This window comes from Camellia sinensis, chromosome 7 (genome assembly GCF_055761805.1).
Source record: "Camellia sinensis isolate YWXY chromosome 7, ASM5576180v1, whole genome shotgun sequence".
Taxonomy (NCBI): Eukaryota; Viridiplantae; Streptophyta; class Magnoliopsida; order Ericales; family Theaceae; genus Camellia; species Camellia sinensis.
Window position 1 is genome coordinate 200,351,336 of NC_138967.1, and position 18,519 is coordinate 200,369,854.

The 18,519-nt window shown below is 39.5% G+C and overlaps 1 protein-coding gene across 4 annotated transcripts in view; it reads right to left on the minus strand.

Moving 5' to 3' along the window:
• Positions 1 to 18,519, minus strand: part of LOC114312456 (uncharacterized) — a 63,275-nt gene that overhangs the window by 14,465 nt on the left and 30,291 nt on the right. For all 4 annotated transcript variants that reach the window (XM_082880384.1, XM_082880383.1, XM_082880385.1 and 1 more), the window contains exons 5-6: positions 12,578 to 12,688; positions 11,996 to 12,040 (exon numbers count right to left, since the gene is read on the minus strand). In XM_082880384.1, coding sequence (XP_082736510.1) covers positions 11,996 to 12,040; positions 12,578 to 12,688 — 156 coding nt within the window. The remainder of the gene's footprint in view (positions 1 to 11,995; positions 12,041 to 12,577; positions 12,689 to 18,519) is intronic.

An 18,519-nucleotide genomic window follows, 5' to 3' on the forward strand; every position in this document is an offset into this window, starting at 1 on the left:
CACAGAATAGTAGTATATATAAGTTTCTTGTGCCCAGGTTTGATATTTCAGCTATACACAAGAATACCATTATGGAGTCAAGGAATGCGTCCTTCGAGGACGTGTTTCCTTGCCGAACTCGAGGTGAGGATCAAAGTTCTGAAAAGGAACTTGAAGATGATCGTAGTGATAGTGATCAAGATGAGGAAGTAAATGAGCCAAGAAGGAGTAAAAGGGCTAGGACTTCCAAGTTTTTTGATCCAAACTTCTTGACTTATATGTTAGAAGGAGAACTTCAAACTTTTTATGAAGCCGTGACTTCACCTGAAAGTCTTTTGCGGAAAGAAACGATTAAAAGTGAAATTGATTCCATCTTACAGAGCCATGCCTGGGAGTTGGTTGATCTACCCCCAGACAGTTAGACCTTGAGGAGTAAGTGAATCTTTAGAGAAAAGATGAAGGCTGATGGGTCAATTGATAAGTATAAAGCTAGGATAGTTATTAAAGGATACAGACATCAAGAGGGCCTGAATTACTTTGATATGTATTCACCTATAACAAGGATTACATTCATTCGCATGGTGATTATGATAGCAACTTTACGTGATTTGGAGATACATCAGATAGATGTAAAGACAACTTTTTTAAATGAAAATTTAGATGAAAAAATCTACATGGAGCAACTCGAAGGATTTTCAGCTCAAAATAAAAAAGTCTGTAAGCTTGTCAAGTCATTGTATGGTTTAAAGCAAGCTTCTAAACAATGATATGAGAAGTTTGACAACACTATGTTGTCAAATGGGTTTAGAATCAATGAGTGTGACAAATGTGTATATGTCAAAGACACTGATAAAGATTATGTCATTTTGTATCTATAAGTCGATGACATACTCATTGTTAGCAGTAATGATAAAATGATTAGAATTACCAAGAGATTATTATCAGAACATCTTGTGGTATTGTACTTTCTCAATCTCACTATGTTGAGAAATTTGAAAATTCAGATACAAGTGTGTCTAGGACACCGGTAGACTTGAGTAAACATTTGACCAAGAATAATGGTGAAAGTATTTCTCAGTTAGAATATTCTCGGGTTATTGGAAGTTTAATGTATTTGATAAACTGTACAAGGCCAGATATAGCCTACTCTGTTAGCGGGTTTAGTAGATACACGAGTAATCCTAATGCTACTCATTGGAAGGGCATTATGCGGGTGTTGGATTATCTCCGCTACACCCTGGATTATGGGCTGCATTATACCAGATACCCAGTGGTGTACTAAAAGGGTATAATGACGCTAATTGGATATCTGATATAAAGAACTCCAAATCCATTAATGTTTATGTTTTTACTCTTGGAGGGACAGTTATGTCTTGAAAATCTTCCAAGCAGATGTGTACATCGAGATCAATGATGGAATCTAAGTTTATTGCTTTAGATAAAACAACTGGTGAAGTTGAATGATATAAGTGTGGTTGGTAGAGTTGAGTGTGTTAGGTGAGAGTTGAGTGTGGTAGGTAGATGTAAGTGTGTTAGGTGAGAGTTGAGTGTGGTAGGTGAATATGTTTTTTCTCTTCTATATATAGGAGAGTCATTGTATACAAATTGAAATCAATCAATAATACATACAATTTATTCTCTCTCTATTTCTCTTTATACATTAAATTTTTACATGGTATCAGAGCAGGTTTAGAACCTAGTATTTTCGCTTCACCGGCGGGCGGCAACCTCACCTTAGCCGTCCGCCGGACCTCAACCTATTCCGCTTATTTTCTACGCATACCTTCCCATCAGTGGTGCTTTGCCGTGAGCCAGCGTAGTTTCTAACAAATTCCATCTTAGTCACCTGTGTGAACTTCTCCAAGGGACCGGAGACGATATCCCTGAAAAAGTCGACGGAGTCCTTTAACTTGGCTTCCCATTCCATCCCCACCCCAAATCACAACCGAAAAACAGCATCAACATCATTTTAAGTTGGTTACACCCCTCCACCGTACAGTGTCAAAACCAGAAATTTGAAGCAGTGAAGCCATGGCAGGTCTGTCAAATGTGCCAGAAAACGGTACTGTACTGGAACCCCGTCATGCAGCTGTCATCGCTTACCCTGTACAGATCAATTCACAATCCTTTCTACAACTGACCTTATTCCCCATAACTTTAAAGTTTGAAGAGGTGGTTTACAAGGTTAGATTGGAGCAGAAAGGATCGTGCTGTGATGCAACATCGAGCTCCGTGGAGAAGACCATACTAAACGGGTTGACAGGTATGGTTTGTCCAGGAGAAATACTAGCGATGCTTGGCCCATCAGGCAGTGGAAAAACCACACTCCTTACTGCCCTCGGAGGTCGTCTTACTGGTAAGCTATCCGGAAAGATCACATATAATGGCCAGCCTTTTTGTGGTTCCATCAAAAGGAGAAATACTAGCGATGCTTGGCCCATCAGGCAGTGGAAAAACCACACTCCTTACTGCCCTCGGAGGTCGTCTTACTGGTAAGCTATCCGGAAAGATCACATATAATGGCCAGCCTTTTTGTGGTTCCATCAAAAGGAGAACAGGATTTGTTGCACAATACGATGTCTTATACCCTCATCTCACTGTAGCTGAAACTCTCCTATTCACTGCACTGCTAAGGCTACCCTCTAGCTTGGCAAAGGATGAGAAAGTTCAGCATGTAGAGCGAGTTATCACCGAGTTGGGATTAACTCGGTGCCGGAACAGCATGATAGAAGGGCCACTGTTTAGAGGGATATCAGGCGGGGAGAAGAAAAGGGTGAGTATAGGCCAAGAAATGCTAATTAACCCAAGCTTACTAAAGGGTGAGTATAGGCCAAGAAATGCTAATTAACCCAAGCTTACTATTGCTAGATGAACCCACTCATTTCTTTATTTTTTTCTTTTACTTCCTTTACCACCACTCACCCATGTGACCCACGATGCTCAGATTCTCCAACCTATACTTTTTCTTTTCATTACACTCTTGTTCCCCACTTTCTTTATTTTATATATATATATATCTATCTCTTTTTATTATATTATATTAAAAAAAAAAAAAAAAAAAAAAAAACATCATCATCTCTTCTCCGTTTGATTTCAAACTCCATTATTTTTATTTGTTTTCTCCAAACCACTTTCCTTATTTCCCCAATCTTTCATTTTTTGATTTCACATATATTTTTATTATTTCTTCCTTTATTTTTCTTTCACATTATTTTTAATCTTTTTCCAATTCCATTCATACCATATAGCTTTGCACACCAAACCATATTTTATTCATCTCAGGGATCAACCCCGATCACAATTTTACACAAAAAAAAAAAAAAAAACAACAACAACAACAAACTACCACACAACACCAAAAGCTTTGTTTTCTTTTCTGCAGCCGGCCACCAAACGACCTCACTTCTTCGCCTATTTCGCCGGTCTCTTCTTCTTGCCTCCGTCCTGAACAGCCCTTGACGGTGCTGCCTCCGTGTTTCCTAATCCACCGAGCACGTTCACTCCTCCCTGCTCCTCCACTGCAGCATATGGTGGACCTCCAAATCGGAACATCACGGTGGCCTTCCGCTTCAGCTCCTTGTTTTCTGCCTTTAGCACACTTATCTCTGCTCGCGCATCCTTATACATGCGTTGGAGCAGAGCCAGTTGGGCGTTTAGCTGCTGCACCTCATTTGTTCTACTTTGCAGCCGGTGCGACAAGTTTGTGACCGCCGTCATGGTCTCCACACATGACTTCAAAGTATACTGATTGGCCTCAATATCAGTTTGCACCGCCATTTTTTGCTCCACAGACCACATCGGAAAGTTCAACGGAGCAAAATCAGAGGTGTTTGGTTGAGGTTCACGGGCCACCGCACCAGTTATCTCTCTTGTTGACTCGTTGAGGTCTGGAAAGAGAGTGAGCAGACTACGAGACGAAGAGGCCATTTTTTGGGCAACCGAGTATTACAGAGTGTTTCAAGATTTGCAGCTCTTAGAGACAATCTCTCAGAAAACGAATATCTCTCTCAGAAAATGAAGAGTTTTTTCAGAAGTTTTTTCACAAAGTTTTTTTTGTCTTCGCTTCTGTCTCAAGCACAGCCTCCGCCTCAGTTTATAAAGACCCTGACGAAGAGGCAGACACGCGCATCGCGCGCCACTTGGCGCCAGACGACAAAACAGGCACGCAAGCCAATGTGGTGACGTGCCTCGCCATCATGTCCGGCACATCTTTTTATGACTTGGGCTCGCCTTTTGATGGCACGCCTTTTTATGGATTGGGCACGCCTTTTGATGGCACGCCTTTTGAAAAATTGAGCACACCTTTTGAGGGTGCGACTTTTTAGGGGTCCGACAAGACTCTGTAAACTGTCCCGACATTGATTCCGGTTAGTTTCTACAAGGGTCCAGCAAGACTTTGTAAACTGTCACAACAACTGTCACAACATTGTCTGCTACAACGGTCCGACATGACCCCATAAACTGTCTTCTACATCGGTCTGCCATAACCATAGTGTCCTCTACAACGTTATGACACCCCCATACAGTGTCCTCTACAACGTTATGACACCACCATCCAGTGTCTTCACCAATGGTCTGACACGACCATACAGTGTCTCCTATCCTCTTTTATTTTTATGTATTTTCTTGTTTTGTTACTCTCTCCAAACTCAAGTTGGTTAGTTCCTATCCCCCTTGAGTTTGAGGGGGGCTATAAGTGTGGTTGGTAGAGTTGAGTGTGTTAGGTGAGAGTTGAGTGTGGTAGGTAGATGTAAGTGTGTTAGGTGAGAGTTGAGTGTGGTAGGTGAATATGTTTTTTCTCTTCTATATATAGGAGAGTCATTGTATACAAATTGAAATCAATCAATATACATACAATTTATTCTCTCTCTATTTCTCTTTATACATTAAATTTTTACAAATGATTTCGTCAATTTGTCGAAGATATTCCACGTTGGCCAAAACATGTGCCTGCTATCTGTATTCATTGTGATAGCCAATCAGCGATTGGATGGGCACAAATAATATGTATAATGGAAAATCTAGATATATCTGTTGTAGACATAATTCTATACGACAACTACTCTTTAATAGAATTATCTCTCTAGACTATGTAAAGTCTAAGGACAACATTGCAGATCCGTTAACCAAAGGGTTAACTCGAGAGTTAGTAGAAACGTCATTAAGAGGAATGGAGTTAAGCCCTTTAGTTAATGTTACCGGAATAGAAAACCCAACCTAGTTGACTGGAGATCCCAAAATCTAGGTTCAAAGGAACAACCTAATTGCGTGTAACGGGTGAATCACTGAAGAGGAAAATCCTCTTACCCACTCCTTTATTCAGTGATACCTTGTGGGGGTAGAAGGTTAAGCTAATGCTTTTAATGACCTAAGTGATGTGAATAATCAACCATGGTATAATGAGATACCTTATGTAGGTCACCTATGTCAGTGCAAAGCGGGGCCGCTTCCTTAAGAATTGACAAGGCCAAATTCTTTAAAAACACTCACTGAACCAGTCTAGTGTTCCAGGGCCATACCGGACATGCCAATGGGAACAAGAACAATGGTTGGAGTAACTCCTGTGTGAGGTCTATTGTCTTGGTTTACAGAAATGGCAGAATAATTCAAGACATCACGTTCACTGGTCAGCCAGTAAATCCAATAGGCTTTCATTACGAAAGGTTCAAGACCAACAACTACCTTTTTTGATGCAAGGTTATTCTATATGCTCTCTCTCCGAGTCTTTGTTGTTAAACGTTACTCGTTATTTTTTATTCGGTCAATTTTTATTCATGTAGGGGATTGTTAGAAAAAATGAGTTTCTGGTAACTTTGGTTCTAGATTCTTTGTAACAAGATCTTTATGTTAGAATAGTATATTATTAGTATATTATTACTTGGTTTTTTATTCAATTGTAATTATTCTATGCCTTAGGGCTCTCTTGTAATTATTAATCTTTATTAACATAAAAAAAGGATGATATCAGTATCATTCCCTAATCTTGGTATTCTCTAAAATCATCATGGTATCAGAGCCACAACCCTAAACCCTAAACCCTAAACCCTAAACCCATACACCACACAGCCACTACAAAGCTCCCATCCAGGTTTGATTGAACCTGCCAGAGTCAGCCCTAAGTCAACCACTGTCGCAGGTGCCCAGTCATTGGCTGGTCCCTATCGACAGGCCTTCTGGCCTATGTCGACCACTGTGGTTTCAGTCGACACGCCATCTTGCCTAGTCGAACCCTTCGATCACTGGCGCAGGTTCCCAATCACATGTTGGTCCCTGCCGATAGCCCTTCTGGCCTAAGTCGACCACTGTGGTTGTGTCGTCTTGCCTTGCTGACTACCACTGGCAGTCTCTCAGACCTAGCCGACAGCCCCAAGGCATTCTCTGGCTTCCTTTGTCTCCCTTTGTGTCGTCTCCCTATTTGTTTGACCTTCTGTCGCTATCTGTGATGAGGTATTGACCTCAATTTATGTTTTTCTTCTTTCTTCTCTGAAAAAAAAAAAATTATGAGTGTTTAATTCTTTAATATTCTTAGTGGTCTTCGTACTTACTATTCCTTCACCATCTTCTGGTGTGATTGGCACTAGTTTTTGTTGAGGGTTAAGTAGTATAGTATCCATGGCAGATTCCACCAGTGGGTCCACTACTTCTCAGACACCTAAGAGTGAGAGTTCCATTATACCTCTTACTACGACTGATAACCCCAACCCTAGTCTTAAAATCACCACATCTCTATTCAATGGTCAAAACTATCTAGCGTTGTCGCAGAGTTTGACTATTTTTTTAAAGAGCAAAGGGAAGATGGGGTACGTTGATGGCAGGATACAGGCACCTAGCACCACGGACCAGGGTTATAATCAATAGGAGATCACCAACTCCCTAATTATGGGTTGGTTGATATATTCTATGGCCCCGGAGATTGGAAAGGACTATCTATCTATGGACACTGCACAGGATATTTGAGAGGCAGAGGCTACTACTTATTCCTGCAAAGGGAATTTCTCACAGGTATTTGAATTGCGCCGCTCTATTGAGAGCTCTGTTCAGGGGGAACAGACTATTCTTCAGTACTTTACCTTTCTCACCAATAGCTGGAACCGCCTTGATCACCTGCAAGACAATAAAATTGTTTGCACTACTGAATTAGTTGGGTATAGGAAGTTCATTGCACAGGAAAGGGTCTTCAAGTTTTTGACCGGTCTTCATATGGAGTATGATTCGATTCGAAGTCGAGTTCTGGATATGGACACTCTTCCTTCATTTCAGGAAGCATTCGCCTATGTACAGAATGAGGAGAGTCGCCAGTCTGCTATGATGTCACCTGTCTCTACTGACCACTTAGCGTTACTGTTTACCCCTAGAAATGGCCTCAGTCTGACTCCCATCGTTTCGTTTGCCGCCAAGGAGTCTGTCTTCTGTGATTACTATCGCAAGCTGCGACATACTCGTGAGACGTGTTGGAAGCTTCATGGGACTTTATCCGGGGTCGAGGTGATCGGTCTAGTTCTAGAGGAGGTCGGTCAAGCCAATCTAGAGGACGTTGCTCCCATCAATGGGCTCATCAGTCTAGTGCCGTTGATACACTTGATTCTACTTCCGCTTACGTTGGCCAGGCTTCTGATGGTCTCTCTAGATGACTACTCATGAGCTTGAGGATGTTTTGCATCACTTGTTGGACCGTCAGTCTTCTACTGCTCTCAGTACATCTTCCTCGTCGTTTGCCTGCTCAGGTAACATAGCCTCTTCTCCTCGTGTTTTCCTTTCTCATAAGTCTTTGTCTTGGATTATTGATTCTAGTGCCTCAGATCATATGTCTAGATTCTCTAACCTTTTTTCTACCTATAAGCCCCCTTCAGGTCAAGACAAAGTTAGGATTGCAGATGGTATTATTTCTTCCATTTCTGAGAAAGGTTTAGTTCATGTCACTCCTACCATACCTCTATCTTCTGTTCTCCATGTTCCCAATTTTTTAGCTAACCTGTTATTCTTGAGTCGTATTACAAAGGATTTGAATTGTAGTGTGACTTTTTTTCTTGATCATTGTCTTTTTCAAGACCTTGTCATGAGGAGGAGGACGATGGGCAGTGATAGTGCAGAAAATGGTCTCTACTTCCTGGATCAACCAGACAAGCTTGCTCATTCTCCCTTTCAAGTCCTCATAGGTTTCGAATCCTTATTTTTTAATCCTCTAAAAATATTTGGTTGTGTCTGTTTTGTCCACAATCTCTCTCCTACTCGTGGTAAGTTGGACCCTCGCTCTCTCAAATGTGTTTTCTTTAGGTACTCTCCTACTCAAAAGGAGTATAAGTGTTATCACCCTTCTTCTCGTAAGTGGTTTGTGTCCATGGATATGAGCTTTTTTGAGTCCCCGTCCTATTTCTTGTCCTCTTCGGTGTCACAGTCCTCCCTTCAGGGGGAGCCTTGGTGAGAAGTGATTCCTGTGATTCCTATAGTGAAACCAGTTGTTCCACTAACTCTTACTAGGACTACAAAACCCAATGACACCAATGATAGGGAAGGGCAAGTTTATGTCAAGAGACAAAGACAGACAGAAAGTTAACTGGATATAAGAAACCACTTTTGCTCAGCCACTGCCATCTCCAGCTTCTGATGAGAATCCAAATAACTTTGAATCTCTTGAGTTCACTGATCTTGATACTCCTATTGATCTTAATGTTCCTATTGCCAAGAGAAAGGTGTGAGAACTTGTACTCAACATCCTATCTCAAATTTTGTGTCCTACTCTCATTTGTCATCCTCGTATAGAGCTTTTGTGTCAAATATTTTCTTTATTAGCATTCCTAATTATTTTTAGGATGCTCTTGCTACCTCTAAGTGGAAACTTGCTATGATTGAGGAAATGAAAGTATTTAGGAAGAATGACAATTGGGAATTGACTAAGTTACCTAAGGGCAAACGATTTGTGGGATACAAATAGGTGTATATTGTGAAACACAAAGCGGATGGTTCTATTGGCAAAAGGGTTCACTCAAACATGGCGTTCACTATTAGGAGACCTTTGCACCTGTGGCTAAGATGAATTCAGTCAGAATACTTCTCTCTCTAGCAACTAATCTAGATTGACCACTTCATCAGTTTGATGTAAAGAATGCCTTTCTCCATGGTGACCTTGAAGAAGAGGTAGACATTCCTCCTGATTTTGAGGATCATCAAACAGAGGGTAAAGTATGTCGGCTTAGAAAGTCGTTATATGGTCTCAAATAGTCTCCAAGGACTTGGTTTGAGAGATTCACTCAAGCTATGCTTAAATATGACTTCAAATAGAGTCAAGCAAATCACACCTTGTTTGTGAAACATTCCTCACATGGTAAGACTACATTGCTCATTATTTACGTGGATGACATAGTTTTTACAGGTGATGATAGTGAGGAAATACCTTTATTGAAGAAATATTTAGCGAGTTTGAAATCAAAGACTTGGACTTGGGGAGCTTGAAGTATTTTTTGGGAATTAAAGTTGCTTGCTCTAAGGATGGGATATTTATCTCACAACGAAAGTATGTGCTTGACCTATTGAAGGAAACTGGGATGCTTGGTTGCAAGGCCGGTGACACTCCATTGGAACCCAATCAGAAACTGGCGGATGATGAAAGAGGAGCAGCTATTGATAAAGGAAGTTATTAGCGTTTAGTGGGTAAGCTCATCTATCTATCTCACTCCCGTCCTGATATTGCTATTGTTGTCAGTGTGGTTAGCCAGTTTATGCATGCTCCTCATCAGATTCACTTCGAGGCTGTCATAAGAATTTTGCGATACATGAAGTTTGATTCTGGTAAGGATCTTTACTTTTCAAAACATGATGATCTTCGTGTGGAAGCCTATACAGATGCTAACTACGCTGGATCAATAACTGATAGGAGATCGATTTCAGGGTATTGCACTGTTGTTGGAGGCAACCTAGTTACTTGGAGAAGTAAGAAACATAATGTGTTGCTAGGTCAAGTGCAAAAGCTAAGTTTAAAGCTATCACACAAGGAGTGTGTGAGCTCTTATGGATCAAGTTATTGTTGGATGATCTAGATATTGATCAGATGGACTCCATGCGGTTATACTGTAATAATAAGGCCGTCATCAATATTGCTCACAATTTGGTTCAACATGACATGACAAAGCATGTTGAGATTGATCGCCACTTTATTAAGGAAAAACTAATTGCACAATATGTACTCCATTTGTGTAGTCTGGTGAACAACTCGCTGGCATCCTTACCAAGGGAGTTGGGAGTAATCCATTGCATGACATCCTAGACAAGCTGTGCATGAGAGATATCTTCACACTAGCTTGAATGGGAGTGTTAAAATAGTATATTATTAGTTGGGTTTTTTATTCCATTGTAATTATTCTATATCTTGGGGTTCCCTTGAAATTATTAATCTTTATTAATATAAAAAGGGAATGATATCATTCCCTAATCTTGGTATTCTCTAAAATCATCACTTCATACCAAAAAAAGAATGACCAAAAACTATTGAGAATTGAATGAGAAATTGTCTCATAAAGTTGGCCTCATGCATGAGAGATTGAGAATGATGATTGAACATTTTACACAATCTAACCATGAGAGACACATGGCTTAACCATGAGGAACACATGGCCCTAATAGTATCTTAGACCATGAGGAACACATGGCCTTAATAGTGTCTTAGACCATGAGACACACATGGCCTAACCATGAGGGACACATGGCCTAAGTTCTATCATCCTCTTTTCCCCATTGTGTATAAAACAATACCATCCTCTTTGGTTGGAGTACAAAAATCATTTGCTCTTATATTATAGTCAGTTTGCTCCTATAATATTTTTCCTGTGAGAGAGTGTTGCCATTGTTAGTTCACCGAAACTAAACAGAAGGTGCTTCTGTGTAGCGGGTTCTAACCGTCGTATCCTGGGAGACAGATGTCGACATATCTCTAGCACCCACGATGAGACGACAAATCTGTTTTAAGGTGACTGTGGTATGATACAGGCTTCGGTTTGCTTTCTTTTCCTTATTTTTGTTCTATGTATTTCTGTTCATTAAGTTGTATGATTTAGTTCAATTCAATTAAATATGAATCTGTTAATTTTTTTATTTAAATACACAATTTTTACAACATAAGCATGTGTGCGCACTCCCGTGGAGCAACCCATTGATCATCACACAAAGCGAAAAGACACTACCATAATAAATGAGCCACCTGACAATGGAGAAATAAACGATCCGTCATTCTGAACTCTTGCACATCACGCACCATTTAGGACAAAGAAAGTGATTAGGCCTTCTCTATTGGAAGGGATCATCGGTCATGACACATATTGTCTTATCCTTTGTCTTATATAACACGATGAGATTACTACCCAGAAGACTAGAGAAGTAAACCACTTCTACACACATTGACAGAAGTACAGCTTATTGAATGATGATATAAACACACATACACAGTCATCACACCCAAACTGGACATCAGCCAAGTCAGTGGCTGGATCATTAGGTCACTTATTCAACTTAGTGATTCGTTGCATCAAAACATGCCAAAACAAAACAATTAAATAAGGGTAAATTATAAATATATCCCTTGAAATTTGCTTAAAATACAGATTGCTCCCTGTTGTTTTGAAAATTACAAATATCCCTTTGTCATAATTTTTTATTTAACAGAATTAGTAGAAAAAATGAAATTCCAAACTGTTCTCCTATACAACAATAACATTACTTAAATTGTTAATTGGAATATATTTCTAACATAATTAAAAACTGTTAATCGACTTGATGATTTATCAATAAAAGGGATCATTTGTTATGTGATTAGAAACTTGAAAGGGTAGGATGTAATTTCTAAAACCACAGGGGGCAATTTGTATTTTAAGCAAACCTTTATTTGTAATTTGCCTATTAAACAAAGATAGATAGCAGTTATTAGTCTTCTTTTTTCTCCCCTTCAATATATGTTAAAACTCCCACATAAAATCACCTCACAGATCACTAGAAAGATATGACTAAATTACGTAATGAAGAGTCTCACCTCATCAGTTCCTCTTCCTGGTTTCCCTTACTGGAGGTACCATTCCTACAAAAGTACAATATTCTCAATCAATGTCATTAAGCTTATATAAATAAATAAATAAAAAGCTACTTCAATAGGATGCACTTGAAACGATGAAAACTATTGGAACAGAAATACATAATATGCCAAGCAACCAACAACCATATGTTCTGAAAATTTCAAAATAGTTGTCTTAGACATAGCAAGAAACATATATCCTCATCATTTGATTGCATCTTCACCAATTTTCTTCACGTGAAGACACTACAGAGTACTTTTATTTGTTTAGATACTTCTTTTATGCTCACTTCCTACATCTGAAATGCTTCTATTACAGAACAATTAACTTTTGACTAAAATATTCTTTTTGCCCTCCCCAAACCCCGCTTTAGTGGAAGCTTCATGCACTTGGTTGCCCTTTTTTTATTAGGAAAAATGAAACTGTCACAAACCATTACAGCAGAACTTGCGATAATTCCAAAGAAATGAACGCCAGACAAACCAACTAAATTGTATCTAAATTCTGAGTAAACCCTAGGGTAAGAATCACAGACAACATACCTGTGGACTAAAACTTTGAAGAGGTGAAGAGACTTGGTGGAAAGATTGTATATAGCATCTGCAATATGCTCCTTGCCAAACAAGTACACAACTGGATAACCAAGAAGCCATCTGCAGCAAAGCACCCAGATTTACTTCACTAAAACAAAACATTTCTAACTACTAATATTGAAGGTGTTATGTTGAAAATAAGTAAATGGCTATTCTTTGAAAAAATTTCACAACTCGATTTGTAAGTGTTGCTGGGTAACTACTCAACCTGAACAGGTTAATGCGAAAACCACCTTTTTAGATGGGTTTTAATTAAGTCTTGAGCAACTCTAATTGCTTATGATATAATTTTTGGTACACCTGCGCAATCTCAATAAACTAAATACTTTTTGTGGATGGCTAACATTGAGTAAGCTGGTTATGAAGCCATTTTTGTGACAAGTATGGTAGACACTCAGATGGTGTGAGACTACTAGAGGTGGACGTAATGAGAGCAGAGGCAGTTTTAGGAGAAGAGAGAGAGTGGCCATGGAGGAGAAGGATTGCTTCTTGCAAGCCAAAAGGTGGAGGCCTCCTATTTATAGGAGGGTTGGGTCTTGACAGCTAGTTCACTTGAGAGCATAGTGTCACGTGCTTGAGTGGATATAAGGGGACAAGTGGCCTCTTCTTTGTGGCCCAGCAATTGTCAAAACCCTCAAAGGCGTTGGGGGCCGCAAAGGTGGTGGAGTGCGCTTCTGAAGTATGACAAGGTTTAGAGTATCTTTTTCTTGACTTAGAGGATATTTTCTATGGAGATATCTCTCTCCAAAACTGGTGATAGGGACAGAAAAGGTGATAGATGAAGAAAGAACAGAAGACTTTTCGAAAGTTGGATTTTTAGAAATTATATCAATATTAGAACCTTAAATAAGATTTAAATATAATAGGTTTAGTTAAGGTTATCTTTGATACCTATAAGTAAGCCTTTACTGTAATAGGTTTATTTAAACTATGATATTGAATTGAGAATAGAGATTTAGGGTTTCTTTTGTTTTGTTTTGTGGCTTTTTTATTGGAGCTGAAATGTTATGCATTTAGGTCTTCAAAGTAAACTTGCTAGGACTTTTTATTGGTGTTTACTTGTTGCTTTTACTTGTGTTTCCGCGATTTCAGATTGTACAATGCTTAGGAGAGAGTTGGCAAGAAGTATTATCGACGCAACCTGATTAGATAGAAGAACGAAGCAGCAAAAAAAACAAAAAGAAAGAAAGGAAGTCCAGTATTTTCTCGCCAGGTGCCCAAGGCCACCGCTGGGGCAGTGGTTCCTGCAGAAGTTTCCGGTTCACAGCAGTTTCCTGTTTGGGTGATTTCAGGATTTGCCCATGCAAGCTTGAGCTTTGCCCAGGCGGTGGAGGTTGTGGAAGTCTGGTTTTTCAATGCTTTTTAGGCAATCGAAGTCCTTTTCGAGGACTATAAAAGGGAAACTTAGCCATTTATCAAAAAAACAAAATAAAAGGGAAACTTAGCTACGAAAAGAGAGTTCTTCACATATCGAAAGACGGCAAAAGAGGCAAAAGGAGACAATCCAAGGTTCAAAGGATGGCGTTCTCCACACATAAGTCATTCTCCTCCTCCATGGGCAACTAAACTCTTCCCTTAGGGTGTTGATTGGTATTGTAATGGGTACACTTAAGCCCCTCTAATATGCACTTGTTATGACCTTTGCCATTGTTACTTGATGTAGTTTCCTTCGTTTGCATGATTGCAGGTCATAAGAGGCGTTTGCATGGCACTTGGCTTTAAATTGGAGGCTTAAAGGCTCAACGAAGTGACCGGAATGCAACTAGAATGGGCTGCAAAGATAATGGGACAATGGAAAGCTCGTGGCTCTCCACTGCTTGAACACTGGGATACTCTCTAAAAAAAAAAAAAATCAGAGTTCAAGACTCTAGCTGCAGCAGTTGTCCTCTCGATCGACGGTCGACACAAAATACAGAATTTTAACATGGTTTTGGCTCTTTTCAATCTTAATTTGTTTGGAAGTACAAAAAACAGACTTAGGGACAAAAATCGAGGTGTTGGAACATTGAAAGGAGGCTCTCAAGGCTAGAGGAAAGAGATTCCAAGGTTCTTTCATGGAGATTTCATTGAAGACAGCTATTCCTCCTCCACCATAAGCGGCTAGATTCTTCTCTTAGGGTTTAGATGAAACTCAAGCCAAGTACTTAGTTTTGGGATTAGGTTTCCAAACAATGATAATATAATTTTGGACTCGGGAGTGCTCCTGGTGCTCCCTTTCCTATAAGCCTAAGCTATTAGAAAATGAACCCAAGAATGTATAGCAAGCTATCTAACATCCTTTCTCACGTGCAACCCCGTCTTGCAAGTGGAGAGACAAATAGAGAACCAAACAGAATGAGAAGCAAACAGCCAAACAAAGAGAAAGAAACCAAACAGGGATATAATGCCAAATGCCGATGAAGAGACTTAAACCCAAGACCTCTCTCTCAACTAAAGTTCTAATACCATGTTAAGTTACCAATTTTCCCAAAAGCCTAAGCTATTAAGAAAAGAGTCCAACAATGTATATCAAGCTATCTAACACTCCCACCATCTCCTGTGTTATAGGTAACAATTCCATAGATCGATAACTTTTGGATTTAGGAGTGAGTATTAATCATTTTCTCTACCAGGTGTATGAGCAACTTGGGTTTGGAGAGCTAAAACCCACGATGACATTTGTGCAATTAACAAACAAATCTATTAAGATACCATGTGGCCTATGAAGCACGGGTGTGGGTATGGATACTGGTGTAAGATACAAGTATACCGATACGACAAGACCTAGAAAAATAGGATACGGGTACGGCTAGAGTACGTCAATAAATTTTTTATTTTTTATAATTTATAGTTTGAGATTCAATCTACAAATAAAAGTTCAATACCAAAACTAAGAAGAGAAATTACAAAACCAAAAAAAAAAAATCACAATTCAACAATACCAATACCAAAGCAAAGTCTATAAGCTATTTCAATGCTATAAAATAGGACAAATTACAAAACAAAATTTCATTCCAAAAGCAAACTAAGCAAAATTTGAAAACTTGAAACTTCAGTTTTCGCTTCTATCAACTTTATTATTGAATAATACATCTTTCTTCTCTGACACATCAAGTAAAGGATTTGCAATTTCAAGTAAATCAAAACTCTCTAATAAATTAAACATATCTCCACCAATGTCTCATAGCTTGGTGTACTCCTGATGTACCCATGGAGTACCCAAGTGCCAAAGAACATATAAAAAGTATCTGGTACGTATTTCGAGTACCTAGTACACATGCAGCCCTATTGGTATGGGTACCAATACCCGGTAAGTATCCGGTACAAGTATGACAACATTTTCGAAGTACCCATGCTTCATAGCATGTGGGTTGGTAGAGATATCTTAGTCCAGGTAGAGAAGATCAACTTTCTGGTGGACTTTCTTGCCCTTGACAAAGAACCTGTGCACAATCCCAAGAAATAACTATTCTTTCTTAGCTAGGGCTAATATGTGATCAATTGTAGGACTAGGGTGATGGATGTATCTTTTGAGAATATAAAGGTTAGGCTAAATGTTTTCAATGTTTCTAATTGACCTCTAGTGGAGGAAGAGTGTTTCTTAGTGGATGGAACAACAAATTTGGTAGAAGCTTTTCCACCTCTTACAGACTTTCCTATTGCTTCCAGTGCAACCACCCTTCCTTTTATTAAGTCTCCACCCAAACAAGAGTTGGAACCACTTTCGGTGAAATTCGAGTCAACTTTCTTAGGGCTGCTAAGAGTCATCTTGTGAACATGCATCAAAAAGCATGAACAGGTTATAGGTTGGCCAATAGTGAACTAGATATGGGGATTGGACCCCGATATGAATGGAGGAATTGGACAAATGAGCTTCATTGTGTCTAGCTAAAAAGCTTAAAACTTGGTTCTATTTGGGAGGAAACCCAAACTTTAGCTGTATTGTGTAGCTGTTGGGGTCTTTTGTGTCATGCCTTGTCTTTTATTTGTTTCCTTTTCCTTTTTCCCTTTTAACTATTACATAGTCTTGGTAGAACTCAACCCCCAAAAGTTAACTATTGAGGTGAGGGTGTCCTCACGCTTATATACTACCTAGGCGATGTGGGTCTTCGTTTTACACCCTCCCTCACCCCTAGCGTACTCACTCGGCAACACTTGTGGCGTGCATACCAGGGACTAGGAATGGCAACGGGCCGGGCCGGGGCCGGGGATTACACTCCCCGTCCTCCGTCCTCGATCCTCGAAGGCAAAAAAATCTCCGTCCCCGCCCTCGATCCTCGACGTGGATGCCATCACCCCCCCCTCTGCCCCCTAACGGGGATTGGGTTTCCCCGATCCCGAAAATCCCCGATCTGTTTGTTTGTTTGTTTTTTTTTTTTAATAATTTTGTTCAACACAAAAACAACAACAACAAAAAACAATTTAATCTGTTGTTTTCAGTATATTTCAGCATCATCATCATCAACAACTGAAAAAAAAAAAAAAAAAAAAAAAAAAAAAAAAAAAAAAAAAATCTGAAATTGTTCATTACACACACACACACACACACATATATGTGTATCTATCATCATCATCAACAACAACTTTAAAAAAAAAGAAGAAAGAGATCTAAAATTGTTCATTACACACACACAAACACATATATGTATCTATCATAATCATCAACAATCATCATTACACATATATAGATCTGAGTTATTCTCATAGATCAACTGGCGCATCGTCTGGGTCAAATCGAAATCCAAATCATCCACTTGAGCTACAGCGGAGGCCGAACAAAGGCGGTGTTGCGATGGAGAAGGCGATGAGTGATGTCGAAATCTGCGGCAGAGGACGAGCAGTGTGTTGCAGACACTATTTCAGCGGATGTAAGAGTGAGGCGACGACGTTGGGGAGTCGAAGAGGAAGCCATGGTGGCGGAGGCGGTGGTTGTAGAGGATCGGCGGAACTGTTCAGATCTATTCTAGATGATGATGATGATGAGAAGTGAGCACTAGAAATCTGAGTGAGGGAGAGAGAGATGAGAGACGTGGTCTGAGGCAGGGAGAAGGGATATGAGGGTTTGGTTTATATATATATATATAGAGGGGTAAAATAGTAATTTCATTTTGGGGATAAACGGGGCCGGGGACGGGGCTAAAACACTTATCCCCGTCCCCGGCCTGAAACTGATTGGGGACGTATATAAACTACCCTCATATATAAAATAGACACGACTTGATATTGCCTATGTGATTATATCGTTAACCAATTTGTTTCTGCTCCTTGTTCTACTCACTAGTCTACTTTGCTTCATATTCTTCACTACATCCGTGGCACTATCTTTCAAAGTTTGTTTTTGTCTTCTTCTCCACAGACTCTTCGCACTTGCGCTGATATTCAATGGGCTGGTGATGTTTCTGATTGCAAGTCTTATCTCATGTTTATGTGTTTTTTTCAGTGATTCTCTTTCCTCCTGGAGTAGTAAGAAACAATTTGTTGTGGCTCGCTCAACTGCTATGGTTCATGCTACTGTTGAGCTATTCTGATTTCGTTAGCTTCTTTCAGATCTAGGTATCTCTATCTTAGCTCCTACAATCTCTACTGTGGTAATAAAAGTGATATCCATATTGCGCACAATTCTGGTTTCCATGAGCGTACTAAACACATTGAAATTGAATGTCACTTTGTTCGTCAATATTTTCAATTAGGGACCATTGCTCTTCCTTTTGTCTCCTCTTCTTTGTAACTTGTTGACTTCTTTACCAAAACTCACTTCTGCTTGTTTTTGTTTCTTGTTGGAAAAACTCTTGATGTTCTCTAAGTTTGCATCATGAGTTTGAGAGGGTGTGAGTTGTAATCTTATTTTTTATATGAGGGTAGTTTAGTATATGTTTGATTTTCATGTTTCCTACTTAGGATTTAATTTTTCA